The sequence below is a fragment of the Tiliqua scincoides genome, chromosome 5 (genome assembly GCF_035046505.1).
Source record: "Tiliqua scincoides isolate rTilSci1 chromosome 5, rTilSci1.hap2, whole genome shotgun sequence".
NCBI lineage: Eukaryota > Metazoa > Chordata > Lepidosauria > Squamata > Scincidae > Tiliqua > Tiliqua scincoides.
Window position 1 is genome coordinate 126,367,059 of NC_089825.1, and position 13,960 is coordinate 126,381,018.

Genomic DNA, 13,960 nt, shown 5'->3' on the forward strand with positions numbered 1-13,960 from the left:
CAGATGTCTCAGGGAGCACACAAGCTACTTGCATCTCGCTGCCACTCCCCTGCATCTGGCATTCAGTCTTGCATCACAGGGTGGAAGAAAGCAACAACATGGAGCAACCAGCACAGCCCATCTGCAAGTCCAGCCTTCAGCACTGTCAGTTTCTCTGCTCCGTCTTTTGGAAGGAAAAAAATCCTCCTCGTTCATAAGGCGGCAGAGAGAAGCTTGAAACATTGGTGGGCTGTGACAGCGCAGTGCAGGGAGGTCTCCAAACCGGGGGGGGGCCTTCCACGGAGGACGGACGTACACCTGGCATGCTTTATGCCTCTAACCCTCCTGTGGCTGGCAGAATAAGAGAATGTGCACACATGTTCAGCCTGGCATTTGAGACTGGCCCTCCTCCAGATGTGGTGGGCTGACCTGTCAAGCACTCTTGCCCCCCCCAATTCCAAAAGACTGACAGGGGGATAGGGGGCAACTGTGTCAGAGTCCCAATAAGGATAGTGTTTGAAGAGGAGTCCTGCTCTCTGGAGGAGTCTAGATCACCACTGATTGTGGTGGCTTTGGTGCTTATCTTGGGTGAGGCTGAGGGGTTTGGTCCCCGTGTCCTTGGAGGGGTGAGCAAAAGCTCCTCCACAGTCCTGTGCCACCCCTCCTTCCGCAGCGTTCAGGGGGCTAAAGCACTTCTCCTTCTGCACCATCGCAAATGGGAGCATCTCCCTCATCCCCTTGGCACACAGAGGCCTCTGGAGATGCTCCTATTGGAACCCAGGATGCCTGGGAGAACACACTGGCAGAAAGACCTCTCCGGCTGACTGCTGTAGCAGAAAAGCCACTAGACAGGGCATGTGGTCAGGGATCAGTAGTGGATCATTGGAGGGCGTCCGGAGTCCTCCTGCAGGCGCAGCACTGTTTCTGCGTTCTTTCTGAAACCCTGTTATTGACACAGAATCAAGGCTTGTTTTAGCTGGGCCCTGAAAATGAAGGACAGTGAAAGAGCTCTCGGAAGGTCGCTTAAAACATTACCACTTGGTCCAGAGATCCATGAGAATTCTTATGTCAGAATGCCAGATGCAAGGGAGGGCACCAGGATGCAGGTCTCTTGTTATCTGGTGTGCTCCCTGGGGCATTGGGTGGGCCGCTGTGAGATACAGGAAGCGGGGCTAGATGGGCCTCTGGCCTGATCCAGTGGGGCTGTTCTTATGTTCCTATGAGAACATGTGGACCTTGTCTGTCAGTCTGTCCCTGACTCCTTCCTGCCTCTTCCTCCAGGCATCTTCCACCTGCAGCACGGAGACCACCTGACCCTGCGCATTCCTCGCTTCAATGCTTCTTTTGATGCCAGACCTCATGGGACCTTTCTGGGATTGCTCCGGCTATAGCAGGGGGTGTGTCAAGCGCTCTTCCCCCCCTCCCCACTTCAAAAGACAGACATTGGGGCAGTCCAGTTAGAGTACTGACATGGATAGTGTCTGAACAGAAGTCCTGGTCTCTAGCAAGTCTAGAGTCAGCACTGAAGCAAAGACCAAACACAGCCACGTCTCCCTCCTGCAGGGCTAGAGGAGAAGATGGAGCCAAGATTCATAAGGGCTATTCCTAGCATCAGGCGTGTGTGTGTGTGTGTGCACGCGCGCGTGCTTGTGTGTTCCTAGTTGGGAGAAGCTTATCTTGAGAAGTTTAGGCCAGGCTGGGCTCTGCATGAGCTTCTTTCTTTCCAGTCCTTCGTGGTCTTCATTTGCATATACAAGACATAGGAAGCTGTCATAAATGGAATGAAATACGTGGTCCATCTGGCTCAGTGCTTAGACCCAAACTGGCAGCAGCCCTGCAAGTTTCCAGGCAGGACTAGTTCTCTGCCTAGATGCTGTCAGGGTCAGAGCCTGGGACCTTCTGGGTGTAAAACAGGGGCTCCTCTACTGAATTAGAGCCCCTTCCTTTAAGGGAGTCACCTTTAGCTGCAAGACCATGAAGGAGAGCATAAAACACTCACAACCAGTCAAGGAAACAACAATCATGATTTTATTGTACTATAATTAGGGTTTCCTCGGCCTTAAACTGGCAGAAATCCTTTAGATGCAACCTTTTCCTAGCATAGTGACTCTGATGGGGAGGGGTGCATCCTTTGAACAAGCACAAGTGTTAATGGCACAGATCCTCTGTCAGTAACAAAACATTTCTTTGGTACCTTTACTTCTGCAAAGCCATGCGGAAGCATCCTTGCTGAGCTATGCACAGTTGTGCTGTGACTGCTTCTTCACAGGTGAATTCTGTTGGGTGCAACGTCAGTGTTGGGTAAACAGAAGTTGTGGGTGTATCTACTAGGACTTCCTGCATTTTCTCTCTCTGCACACATGCAAAGCTTTCTAGCACATTCTGCCTTTTCCTTGCAAGAATTCCATTTCCAAGAGAATTATTTCTCTTCTTTTGTTTTTTAAACTCTCTGGTGTCATTTTCATGAAGAGTATGTGATAAGTGCTCTTGGGCAAGGGCTTGTAGGAAAGAATAATAAATGCTAGCGTAAAACCAACAGAGAGCCTGTTCAGTAGATACTTATGACCAGCCCAAGGCTCAATGACCAGCACACTCACAGTGACCATGCCCTGGGCACTTTCCCTGGGTTTCTACTTAAGTCTTCCTGATCGCAGGGGGAGGTAGTTTTTTCCACCCCAAATCGGTCCTCTACATTCTGTGTTGAATCAGCTTTTAAGATATTTATTGTTAATTGGAAAGATGCCAAGTGGAGAGCACTGTCGTGGGGGGGGCCTGGGGAGGCCAAAACACAGCTGCAACTGGCTCTGAAGGCGAGGGAGGGGGGCACTTTACGCAGGCATCCCTGTGCCTGAAAAGACTTAGTGTTTGCCTTCCTTCCAGGAACGCTACTGGTGGAAAGCTGAACAGTGGAATGATGAGCCTGTAATATTCTACCTCAGTGTTTCTCAATGTTTATCCTCTGCTGAACCACTTCAAATGGTTCACCTATTCAAAGTACCACCGGAAGTAACTGTCAGTGACATAACTGCCACCACTTACTTCAGGGTTGGGAGGCCAGATGTAACATGGTCAACACCAGTCTCAGGGTCAATGGTAGGGTGCACTTTTTCGAGTGCAGAAAAGCATGCTTTGGAACTCTGCCCACCAAGCTAAGCCTCCTACTGTTGTGTCACATCCCTGGCCTCACTGCTGGATGGCAGGGGTCCTGCAAGTACCAGCCAGGGTGACCAGATCCAATGGAGAACAGAGTGCCTCTACCTTTAACCATTGTTTAGAAGAGGGAATTTGGGCAGGTGCAGGTTTTAAAATCCTTCCCTGTTGAGCTGCACCTACCCAAATTCCCTCTTCTATACAATGCTGAAAGATAGAGGCACTCTGTCCTCCATAGGATCTGGTCACCACTTCATGTACCACTGGTTGAGAAACACTATTCTGCCTGGGCTCTAAGGCTCTGGAGCCAACAACCCTGCTCCGGGTGCAAAACAACTGGGAACACTTATTCTAGTGCAGGGGTGTCCTAAGTTTTTGGCAGGAGGGCCACATCATCTCTCTGACACTGTATGGGGGGGAATAATTAATTTACATTTAAAATTTGAATAAATTTACATAAGTGTACATAAATGAATATATTAAAGATGATCTTATATGAATGAATGAAGGTCTTGCAATAGCTCAAGACCTATAAAAGGCCTGGCACAAAGCAAGGCTGGCCCTTCCTTTGCTGCTGCTACTGACATCACAGGCGTTTCCATCACAGATATGAAACAAGCAGCAGTGGAGGGAGCCCTCATTCCACAGCTCACGCGGGAGGTCAAACAGTCGCCCTCACACTGAGAGTAGTTGCGTCGGGTCAGTTCGGGCTCCAACAAATCTCCAGAGGGCCAGAGGCTCATTGGAGACTGGGGTCTCCCTGGGGGCCGCATTGAGAGACCTCGAGGGCCACAAGTGGCCCCAGGGCTGGGGTTTGGGCACCCTTGTTCTAGTGAAAGGGAAGGGTGCATAGATCATGCTCGGAGATGCTCTTTTCTACCCAGGGGTAGGGCTTAGAAAACAATCAAGTCTTAAGGCAAATGTGACTCTCTCCAAATACTGGGTGCAAAGGTCATCCACATGAATGGATGGGCTACAGCAGTGGTTCTCATACATATAGCACTGGGACCCACTTTTTAGAATGAGAATCTGTCAGGACCCACTGGAAGTGATGTCATGGCCAGAACCGACATCATCAAGCAGTAAAAATTTTTAACAATCCTAGTTTGCAGTCCTACCCACATTTACTATCATTGTTATTGATTGTTATTGTCATTACTATCATGGGCAGGAGGTCTGGTCTAGAGGGTAGAGCCTCCATTTGCCTGAAGATTAACATCCACAAGGTTGCCAGTTCGAGGCCACCGGCACCGTGCGACCTTGAAGCAGCTGGCAAGCTGCAGCTGAGCTGTTCCATCTGCTCGGAGCGTGGGAGGATGGAGGCCAGAATGTTAAACCAGATCGGAGTGTAACATCTTGAATGTGGTGGTTCTTGAAAGAGAGAACCTTCTTTCAATTTGTAAAAATCCCTGCGTGGATTTAATAAGCCTGCCTGTGTAAACCGCCTTGAATAAAGTCTTGAATAAAGACCAAGAAAGGCGGTATATAAATACTGTATATTATTATTATTATTATTATTATTATTATTATTATTATTATTGTTGTTGTTAAAAGAATATACATATTAGCTTTTTTAAAGTGCAGGTCTGCAACATTTCCTCAAATGCAGTCACATCCCATTGTTAGCATCAAGTCTAATATATTAAAATAAAATATTGCAATGAAAGGGGACCCACCTGAAATTGGCTTGCGACCCACAGTTTGAGAAACACTGGGCTACAGTCTTGGAGCATCAAAGGCAAGTCTTCTTTGGGTAAGAGATGGGCTAATTAATCATTATTCCAGGGCACAATTACAGCTATTGCTATAAACAAGGGGAAAATGCATGGGTGATTGTTAGACAAAGGTGCAACAGTGGGACCAGGTTTCCAGTGGCAGGGAGTTCCACAGACTCAGCAAGCCTTCCACAAGCAAGCAGGCAAAAGGTGGTGGGGTCAGAGCAGGAGACCCATTTTCCAGGTGAAGCCACTGACGCTTGCCTGGCTCTGCTAGGGTGAAGACAGCAGCCTGCCACTGACTCCCCCCCACCCACTGGAAGCACTACAGGGAGCAAGGCAGCGCTTGAACTCCCCGCTCAGCACAAAGGCAGTGAGATCTCGCGAGATTTGGTCCAGTAATATCGCGACCTTTGAAGTTGTTGGACCAAGGACAAGAGAAATGCGGAGTGTTACTCTCGCGCATGTGGCTGCCTTACTCTCGCGAGATTTGAAGAACAGAGAGTCAGCTGATTAAAAAAAACAGAGGTAAGAAAATGCAAGAATAACACAATGCCATGCCTGTGTGGAAAACATTCGGGTTTTCATTAGGAATTTTTTTTAAAAAATTTTTTTGCAGAGTAATACAACTCAATGTCTGGGTAGAGACCTTCTGGGTTTTCCTTCTGAATCAGGAGTAGATGACAGCTGCCCACAAAAACTCATGGGCAAATGTGGGTTTCTAGGGCAGCTGTGACTGGCCAGCAGCAGCCACTTGACCGCCCAGGGACAAAAGGCAGCAGGATTTCACGCTTTGTCTAACTCTAAGGGTAACTCTTAGTTGCGTAGCTTAGTTGCGTAGAGACAGTGGCGTAGCTAGGGGGGTGCAAAGCACTCAGTTTTGCAGGGAGCCTCACTGCGGCATGCAAGCGGCCCCCCCTTCGGCGCCATTCTGGGTGGTGGGTGCAAAACAGAGGTAAAATGGAGGCCTGTAACCTGCAATGGACTTTTCCTCCATCAATCTCTCCAATCCCCTTTTAAAGGCATCCAAGCCAGGTGCCATCACCACATCCTGTGGCAAGGAGTTCCACATATTAATTACTCACTGGTTAAAGAAATATTTCCTTTTGACTGTTCTAATTCTCCTGACACTCAATTTTAGTGGATGTCCCTTTGTTCTGGTGTTGTGTGAGAGGAAAAAGAACATCCCTCTTTCCGCTTTATCCATCACCATGTCATGTGGGAAGGAGTTCCACAGACTAATTACACTCTGGGTAAAGAAACTTTTTCTTTTGTTTGTCCTAACTCTCCCAACGTTCAATTTTAGTGGATGTCCTCTGGTTTTCGTGTTGGATGAGAGACAAAAGAACATCCCTCTACCCACTGTCTCCATCCCCTGCATCTTTTTGTACATCTCAATCATGTCCCCTCTCAGACACAACCAGGGTTGCTTCCAGCAGTTAGCTGGTGATGGATGCTAAGTTTGGGAGCCCCCAAGCCAGTCCCAGAGGATTGGCAGGGCTGTGCCACCAACCTCTAGCCTGGGTTTGTTCCTTCTCTGTGCCTCAGGGTGGGGAAGAGGGGAAGAGAAGGACCAAACCCAGGTGGGGTGGGTGGGAACTGCTACCAGCAAGTTTCACAGAGCCTGGAATGTGAAGCAAGCACCTCATACCACCTCAGGGCATGGAAGGAGGGAAAGAAGAAAGCAGAGAGGCTTGGATAGGAGTCTGCAACTCACCAACCAGCACTTTGGTCACTCATAAGGTGAAGTCCAGGCTTCAATTTCCACAGCCCGAGTTACCTTTTCAAGCAAAGATGGAATCCAGATTTTGTTGGTCTTATAAAGGCTCATGGTGCCCCTCTACACCCAGGTGGTTTCCTGTTCAGAGCCCTTGGAATTCAGAAGAAACTGCAAGCTGGTATGGAGGCATTCTGAGGCCTTCAGGTATGGGGCATGCTCCCCAAGGCAGGGAGCCTTGTTCTGCACTCCTGCCTTTGGTTATCCATTTGCCAAGATGTTGCCAGTCGCCCAGTGCCCTCTCTCTCAGCCTGAAAGCGTTGCTTGGAACGTCCCACTCAGAGTGGGAAAGAGAATTCCATAAAAGCCTGACAGTTTAGAAAGTGTAACCAGATAGTATTTATTTTGGATTATTCCAGAATTAGGAGGGGTACCCCAATAACACTATTGAATCAACATTTGACCAAAAAGACAACCCCTAATGCCACATTTGGAGAAGCCGGCTCAGAAATCAGGGCTGTTCACACTTTAGAACAATATCTTTGGGCTCACAAGAAATGGGGTACACCAGACTGGAGGCAGGTGGGCCGAGAGTGGATTTGTGGGCCCTCTGAGGGTCAGGCAACCCCTGCAATGTGCCAGCTGCTATTTTCCCACTTTTTCTGCCAGCTTCCGAACATGATCCCCGTCAAGATGGCACAAATTCCAGGAGCTGGAGAAGGTGACATCCAGGGCTCCCAGCTTGGTGAAGAAATCCATAGCTGGCTGGTTCCAACTGGCTGAGATGAACCGGAACTGGGAGCAGCCCTTCTCCAATGCAACCTAAGGGAAGAGAGAAAGATCACCACCCAAAGTGACTCTTGCCTGGATCCAGGGAGTTGGGGACTGTGCACAACTCTGGAAGTGGCTGGTTGGGAAGGTCCACTGGCCACCTTCCTGTCTCACCTTTGCAGCTTTCTTCAGCAAACTTGTACCAATGCCTTTCCCTGGTCAGGAAAAAAATGGATACATTGATTGCAGCTTGTCTTTAGTTGTTTATTTTTCCTCTGGAAAATGGGTCCAAATGGCTCTTTGAGTGTTTAAGGTTGCCGACCCCTGGGATAGGGAGATGCTCTTTACACTCTCATATAACACCAGAACCAGGGGACATCAACTAAAATTGAGTGTTGGGTGGGTTAGGACAGACAAAAGAAAATATTTCTTTACTCAGTGTGTGGTTGGTCTGTGGAACCCCTTGCCACAGGATGTGGTGCTGGCGTCTAGCCTAGACGCCTTTAAAAGGGGATTGGACAAATTTCTGGAGGAAAAATCCATTACGGGATACAAGCCATGATGTGTATGTACAACCTCCTGATTTTAGAAATGGGTTATGTCAGGATGCCAGATGCAAGGGAGGGCACCAGGATGAGGTCTCTTGTTATCTGGTGTGCTTCCTGGGGCGTTTGGTGGGCCGCTGTGAGATACAGGAAGCTGGACTTGATGGGCCTATGGCCTGATCCAGTGGGGCTGTTCTTATGTTCTTATGTTTACCTTTCATTTGCAGATGGCTATTCAGGCAGGAATGCCTCCTGATATTCAAGTAGCAGTTATCACTGGTACAGATCTATAGCAGCCATTTTCAACCTTTTTCAGCTCACTGTAATGGGGCTTACACTTTCCTGGGAGTAAGGAAAGTGAGACTAGGAGAGGAATGTGAGAGAGGAATGTGAGAGCCCAGCCCAGCTCAGGCATGTCTACTCAGAAGTAAGTCCCATTATAGTCAATGGGGCTTACTCCCAGGAAAGTGTGGATAGGATCGTGGCCCAATGCCCCTCCTCTGAAAGGCAAAGGCAAGGCAGGGAGGGTTGCTTTGGGGAGCTGCAGGCAACTGTGGCAAGGAGAAGGGACTTTCCTGGGCCCTCAGCCAGCCCATTCTTAGGCTGGTGGCCTCAGCAGGCTTGCTGGCTTCCTACCTGCTTGCCTGCCCGGCTTCCTCCTTCTCACTCTCCCCAGACATCTCCCAGGCTTTTCTGGTTGCCCAATCAGCAGGCAGGGCAGACAAGGGACTTGATACCCAATCCTAGGCAGATCTACTCAGAAGTAAGCCCCATAATAGTCAATGGGGCTTACTGCTAGGGAAAGGAGGATCGGGTTGCAGCCTTCCTCTTGCTCACAGCAGGAGATGCAAAGCAGCAAAGGCTGCTCCTTTTTCACTGCTGCAGCATGAGGGTCAAAGCAGCCGCTTCTCCCGCCCACAGCTGCTGCCTGCCTCCTCTGGCCCCGTGGCACACCTGCGGCACAGTGGTTGAAAACCCCTGATCTATAGGTTATATCCCCCAGATCCTAGAAGTACCAGCAGCATGGAATAGCTTGCCTCTAAAGTTAACAGATGCACCAGTCATAACAAAGAATTCGAATGGCTATGCTGGATCAGACCTGGGGAGCCATTGAATGTTGGAGTTGGAAGAGACCTTGGAGGTCATTCAGCCCACCCCTTGCTCAGTGCAGCCACTGCTTGGAAACCTCCAATGAGGGAGTCTGTGGCTGCAGGAGGCAGGCTGTTCCAGCACTGGACATCTCTTACAGTTAAGAAATTCTTCCTCTAGCAGCTGAAATCAACTGCTGAAATCAACGTCCCTGTTGTTTCAACCTATTGGTTCTAGTTCTGTCTTCAGGATTCACAGAGAGCTAGTCCTTTGCTCCTTCTGAGTGACACCCTTCAGATACTTGATGATGGCCATCATGTCTCCCCTTAGTCTTCTCGTCTCCAACCTGAACATACCAAGCTCTTTGAACTGTTCCTCCTATCTGGACTTGGTTTCCAGATCCCTCACCATCTTGGTTGCCCTCTCTGAGCCTGCTCCAGTGTATCAATGTCCTTCCTAAAATGCAGTACCCAGAACTGGATGCAGTATTCAAAGTATTTTTCAAGATAGAGACAACATTCACTTGTCTCCAGTCCTCTAGCACCTCGCTTAACCTCCGGGAGTTCTCAAAGATCATAGATAGTAGGTCAATCAGAAGCATAAGGGGGAGGGGCAGTGTGTTAAGTATTTGTTGTTGTTAGCATCTTTCAGTCTCAGAAGATTATGGTATCTCACTCTGAATGGTGGTTCTGGAACAGAGTGTCCTCTCCAGTATTACAGGTAAGTATTACAGGTGCTGCAACACACTGTGTAAGTGGTCCTTCCCACTTGTTGTTGGAGCCATTGGGGCAGCCACTGGATCACTGCCCAATGGCAAGTGGGAGGGGCAACTTACACAGCATGTTGTGGTGTCTGCAATACTTACCACACCACCCCCAGTTACACTACTGAGGTCAAGATAAGACATGCAAGTTCCTTCCGTACCTTGGGAGGTAATTTATCTTGTCCTGAAGCCTTCCATGCATGAAAAGTAACTAGGTGTTCCTTACAGACACCTGGGCTGTAATCACATCTGGGCTCCAATGGGTGTAGCCTCACATTCCCACCCATGCAGCACATCTCAGGACTAAGCCAGCATCCTGTCTCCAACAGAGACAGGTCAGATGTCTCTCTCAACCAGGCATGAAGGTCAGAGATTTCCTCTGTTATGTAATCTCCCATTCTGGTATTAAATATTCACTAATCTCGGCTTAATGATCACTAATTATTCTTTACTCATCTCTGTGCACTCATGTTGAGAGAAAGATAGAGAGGTATCCAGCTTCCTTATCACCTCTGAAATCTGGCATCACGTAGAGATCTTCACCAAAGAGAATGTGGCCGTCCCAAGTACAGTAAGACAAATAATGGAACTGGTACCCAATAATTGTGTGACCTGGAAAGAAATGGTTGTTGTGGTTATTTTTGATATAGCACTTAAAAACATGTGGTATGCCGATGGCCATCTCTGCCACCTTGGCAAATGCAAATTCAAACTGGAGACATCCCAATTTGTAGCTGCACTTCTTAGCTGTTACAATACACCAGGTTCTATTGCTTGCTTGAGTTCAGGCTTCCTCAGGGTGAATCCTGCTACAGCACCATCTACTAGGCAATATTGCCTTTGATTCTTCAGGGAAGAAGAATTCTTTGATTCTTCACTAGGGAAGACAATATTGCCTCCCTAGTGTGTGCTCATCTATCGACCAGCTTTTTTTGAATGAATGAACCTTTATTAGGCATAGATAGAGAAATCATAAATAATAATAATAAAACTTTATTTTTATCCCGCCCTTCTCCCTAACGGGACCCAGGGCGGCTAACAACATATTAAAAAACAGATTTTAAAAACATTAATACATAACAAACATTTAAAAACACATTACAGAGGCCATAAAAACAGTAGTCAGATTAAAAGACAGAATAAAAGAGCAAGTTACCGAGGAATCAAGCCTGTAACAAACTAAAAGATGTATAAAGCAAACATAATTAGTCCTAATCCCGTTTATCAAAAAGACCAGCTTTTTTGCTCTTACCACTTTTGCTCTTCTGTTCTGAGGGCAGCTCAGCTACCAGGCATCCAAAAGTAGACTCTTTCCCAAAACCATGATCTCTGAGCACTGTGAAGAAATAGCTTTTTTTCAATATATAATATTCAAATACTGACAGCCCAACCCAACGGTTCTTCTGCAGTGCGCAATTCTTGCCGGCAGCTCAACCTGTGTGTGCCAGGCTCCACTGGGCGCTCCACCTATGCTGGCAAATTAGTGGTGGAGGTGGGCCATGGGAAGGAAGATTGGGGCATTTAGGGGGAGAGGGGGTGGATCCAGCAGCCTAGCTAGAGGGGGTGCAAAGCACTAAATTTTGCAGGGAGCCTCACTGCAGTGTGCAAACAGCCCCTCCTCCTCCCCTCTGGAGGGGAGAGGAGAGCAAAACAGAGGCGTATGCAAAACTTAGTGCTTTGCACCCCCTCTAGCTACGCTACTGGGTGGATCCAGCAGCAGTCTTGTGCACCAGACCCTATCCCCATAAACCTTCCCCCAGAATACCCCCTGGCTCTGTTTGGACTTATGCCAGCAACTCCATAGTTGGCCGGGTCCAAGGATACCCAAATGCAGCCAGAAGGCCTATGTGGACGTAAGTCAAAAAGTCACCTCTGGTTTGCCTTATGGCCGCTTCCCCGCACCCCAGCATTCATCACAGCCTCCACTGGTGCAACTGCATGCTATGGTGCGGCAGGGGCAGGTTTGGGCGGTTCATATGCAATGTTAAAATAAAAATGGCTAGGAGGGCACTTGCTTTCGGGTGGACTCACTACCGGTAGCCTATGGAGATGCAAAGCAAGAGTGGTCTTTCTGGAGTCAGGATCAGCAAAGCAGCACCCAGGGACATCCCTTAAGTCCTATGGGATGGCAATGTTCTACAAGACCATGATGAAGACACTTTAAAACCGGGGGGAGGGCAGGATTCACTCTTGCAGGTCTACTCTCTTTTCTTGATTGTCTGTGATCCATCAATGTGTCCAATTTTAACAAAAGCACAAGTCAGGATCTCCTAGCAGTTAAAATGTCATCACTGATTAAGTGTTGCTCCAGAACAGCCCAAGGACCTTCGTATGGACTAGATCAAGGTCCACCTACCCAAAATGCTGTGCAAGAATTCTGGCAACCAACAGGCACCCACAGGAATCTGGCCAGATCCTGATAAGCAGCACTCTGCTGTTTGACCATGCTGGCTTTAAAATAACAGGTGTCCCTTAAAAGGGAAGGCAAAAGCGGCTCTTCCTCCCTGGCGATTCCTAGGGTGTTCTAGGGTGGGAGAAAGACTAAAATTCTGGCTGGGATACTTCCCCTTTTACCTCTCCTGCTTCAGAAAAGACAGAACAGTGGCCCTCACAGGAATCCACAGATGCAGTTGTTGTCTGGTTGCCCTGCTGTTTTCAAAAGGAACGACTTGTCCACATTCATAAATGTGACTGTTTAGACCCATGGAAAACTCAGGTGGACGATCAACAGGCGCCAGTGTTGAATGAACCGTGGTAGTCACAGACTAACCCCATTTTGAAGGGCCCAAGGGCTCCTGCACCCTTTTGGAGGGGAATTGGGTTGCCAGACTGACATGCTCTTCTTTGTAGCTGCGCGACAGGCAGAAATGGAACCTCCTGTGCTTTTTGCACCGCATCTGCCTGTCAGGGAAATGGATGCTCGTTGACTGTCTGGCTGCCAAAAAGCTTAGGCACATGGCTTCTGTCAGGACAAAGGAAGCAGCCCTCAAAGGACAGTGTGGAGTCCAGCAGGAGGAACCCTGGGAACGGCGGGGCCCGACCTTCCTGCCTTGGAAGTGAGTTCCATCTTTTCAATCAAAACAACAATTTCTTTGATTACGAAATGATTGCAACCGAGTCCATATCTTACTTTCTGGGGTGGTTCTCACTTGGTCCAAGGCCCCGTGCGCTTTTGCACATTCCTGAAAGACATAGAAGTTGTTTCTGCTGTCAGCTGCATCTTTGAGTCCAGGACTCCTGGATTCTCAGGGACTGCCCCCCGCCCCGACCTCTGCCGTCACTGCCAGAGGGACCAACTTCTTTCCACCTTCGAAAAAGGTTAGGGTGCTTGGGACTCTCACCTGAGCTCCCCTGGAAGCAGCAAAGGTTAAAGAGAAGTATCACACCAGGGTGACTGAAGGTGGGAAAAGCTGGCCCTTATTGAGGGGCTCTTTAGGCAAGTGATCCCTTTGGGGGATATTTGTCCAGGGAATCCAAAAGTCCCTGGAAAGTAGCCCCCCGTCCCTTGCCCAATAAATGCCACAACCAAAAAAAGAGGAAATTGCTGGGCAGAATTTCCACTCCAGGACAGCCTGTTCTTCCGTGTCCTGGGGTACTGCCCCCCTCCTCTGGTCTCTCACCCTAATAAGACGCATGACGTCCTTAAGGTCTCTGGTGGCCCAAGGCCGGATGATGTAGCTCATGGCCGCTCCTAAGCCCTTCTGCGTCTGCTCTGCTCCTGGACTCTGATCCCGGTGAGGAATGCTCTCCCGCTCTCTTGCCCTCTCTTTTTCCGCTAGCAGGGGGCGGACATGCCCCAGAGGAGGTGGCCCCCACCCACCCACCCCAGTTACTGGAGTTTAACTATTTTCTTAGAGAGGCCAAGAAGGAGGACGATGACCCACAACAGGGTTCAGTACCATGGTAACCTACCCTTGGACTCTTGCACCAGTGGTTGGAGCACTCAGAATTGAGGATGGTGCTGGGCATGGTTTGCCAGACAGTTGTGCCAGCCCCAGGCCACACCATGCTGCACATTAAGGGCCCAATCCTGTCCAATTTTCCAGCACCGGTGCAGCTGCAATGCAGCCCCAAGGTAACAAATATTCCCATACCTTAAGGAGGCCTCTGTGACTGCTGCCCCACCACAAGATGCAGTGCATGCCCCATTGGCACCGCTGTGCTGGCATTGGAAAATTGGATAGGATTGGGCCCTGACTCACTTGGGAATTTGTGGATCATCCCAGCCTCA

At 48.9% G+C, this 13,960-nt stretch overlaps 2 protein-coding genes across 2 annotated transcripts in view; one reads left to right on the plus strand and one right to left on the minus strand.

Annotated features, from left to right (window-relative positions):
* TNFSF12 (TNF superfamily member 12) overlaps positions 1-2,535 on the plus strand; it is a 28,074-nt gene extending 25,539 nt beyond the window's left edge. Inside the window, exon 16 of the mRNA XM_066630415.1 lies at positions 1,261-2,535. Within this exon, the coding sequence (XP_066486512.1) occupies positions 1,261-1,370 (110 nt within the window). The 3' untranslated portion in view covers positions 1,371-2,535. The remainder of the gene's footprint in view (positions 1-1,260) is intronic.
* A 4,671-nt stretch (positions 2,536-7,206) lies between these two features.
* Positions 7,207-13,412, minus strand: SAT2 (spermidine/spermine N1-acetyltransferase family member 2). Its single transcript, XM_066631360.1, has 6 exons — positions 13,350-13,412; positions 12,860-12,911; positions 10,982-11,065; positions 10,240-10,341; positions 7,507-7,547; positions 7,207-7,383 (listed from the first exon to the last, which is right to left on the minus strand). The coding sequence occupies exons 1-6, from the start codon at positions 13,410-13,412 to the stop codon at positions 7,207-7,209; spliced, it is 519 nt and encodes a 172-aa protein (XP_066487457.1).
* Between the last annotated feature and the right edge of the window lie 548 nt (positions 13,413-13,960).

Excerpts from the sequence above, each read along its gene's own strand:
- SAT2 (XM_066631360.1), bottom strand. The coding sequence starts at position 13,412 with ATGAGCTACATCATCCGGCCTTGGGCCACCAGAGACCTTAAGGACGTC. Across the intron at positions 12,912-13,349 it reads ACGTCATGCGTCTTATTAGG|GAATGTGCAAAAGCGCACGG; the intron begins GTGAGAGACCAG and ends TATGTCTTTCAG. Across the intron at positions 11,066-12,859 it reads AGTGAGAACCACCCCAGAAA|TGCTCAGAGATCATGGTTTT; the intron begins GTAAGATATGGA and ends ATTTCTTCACAG.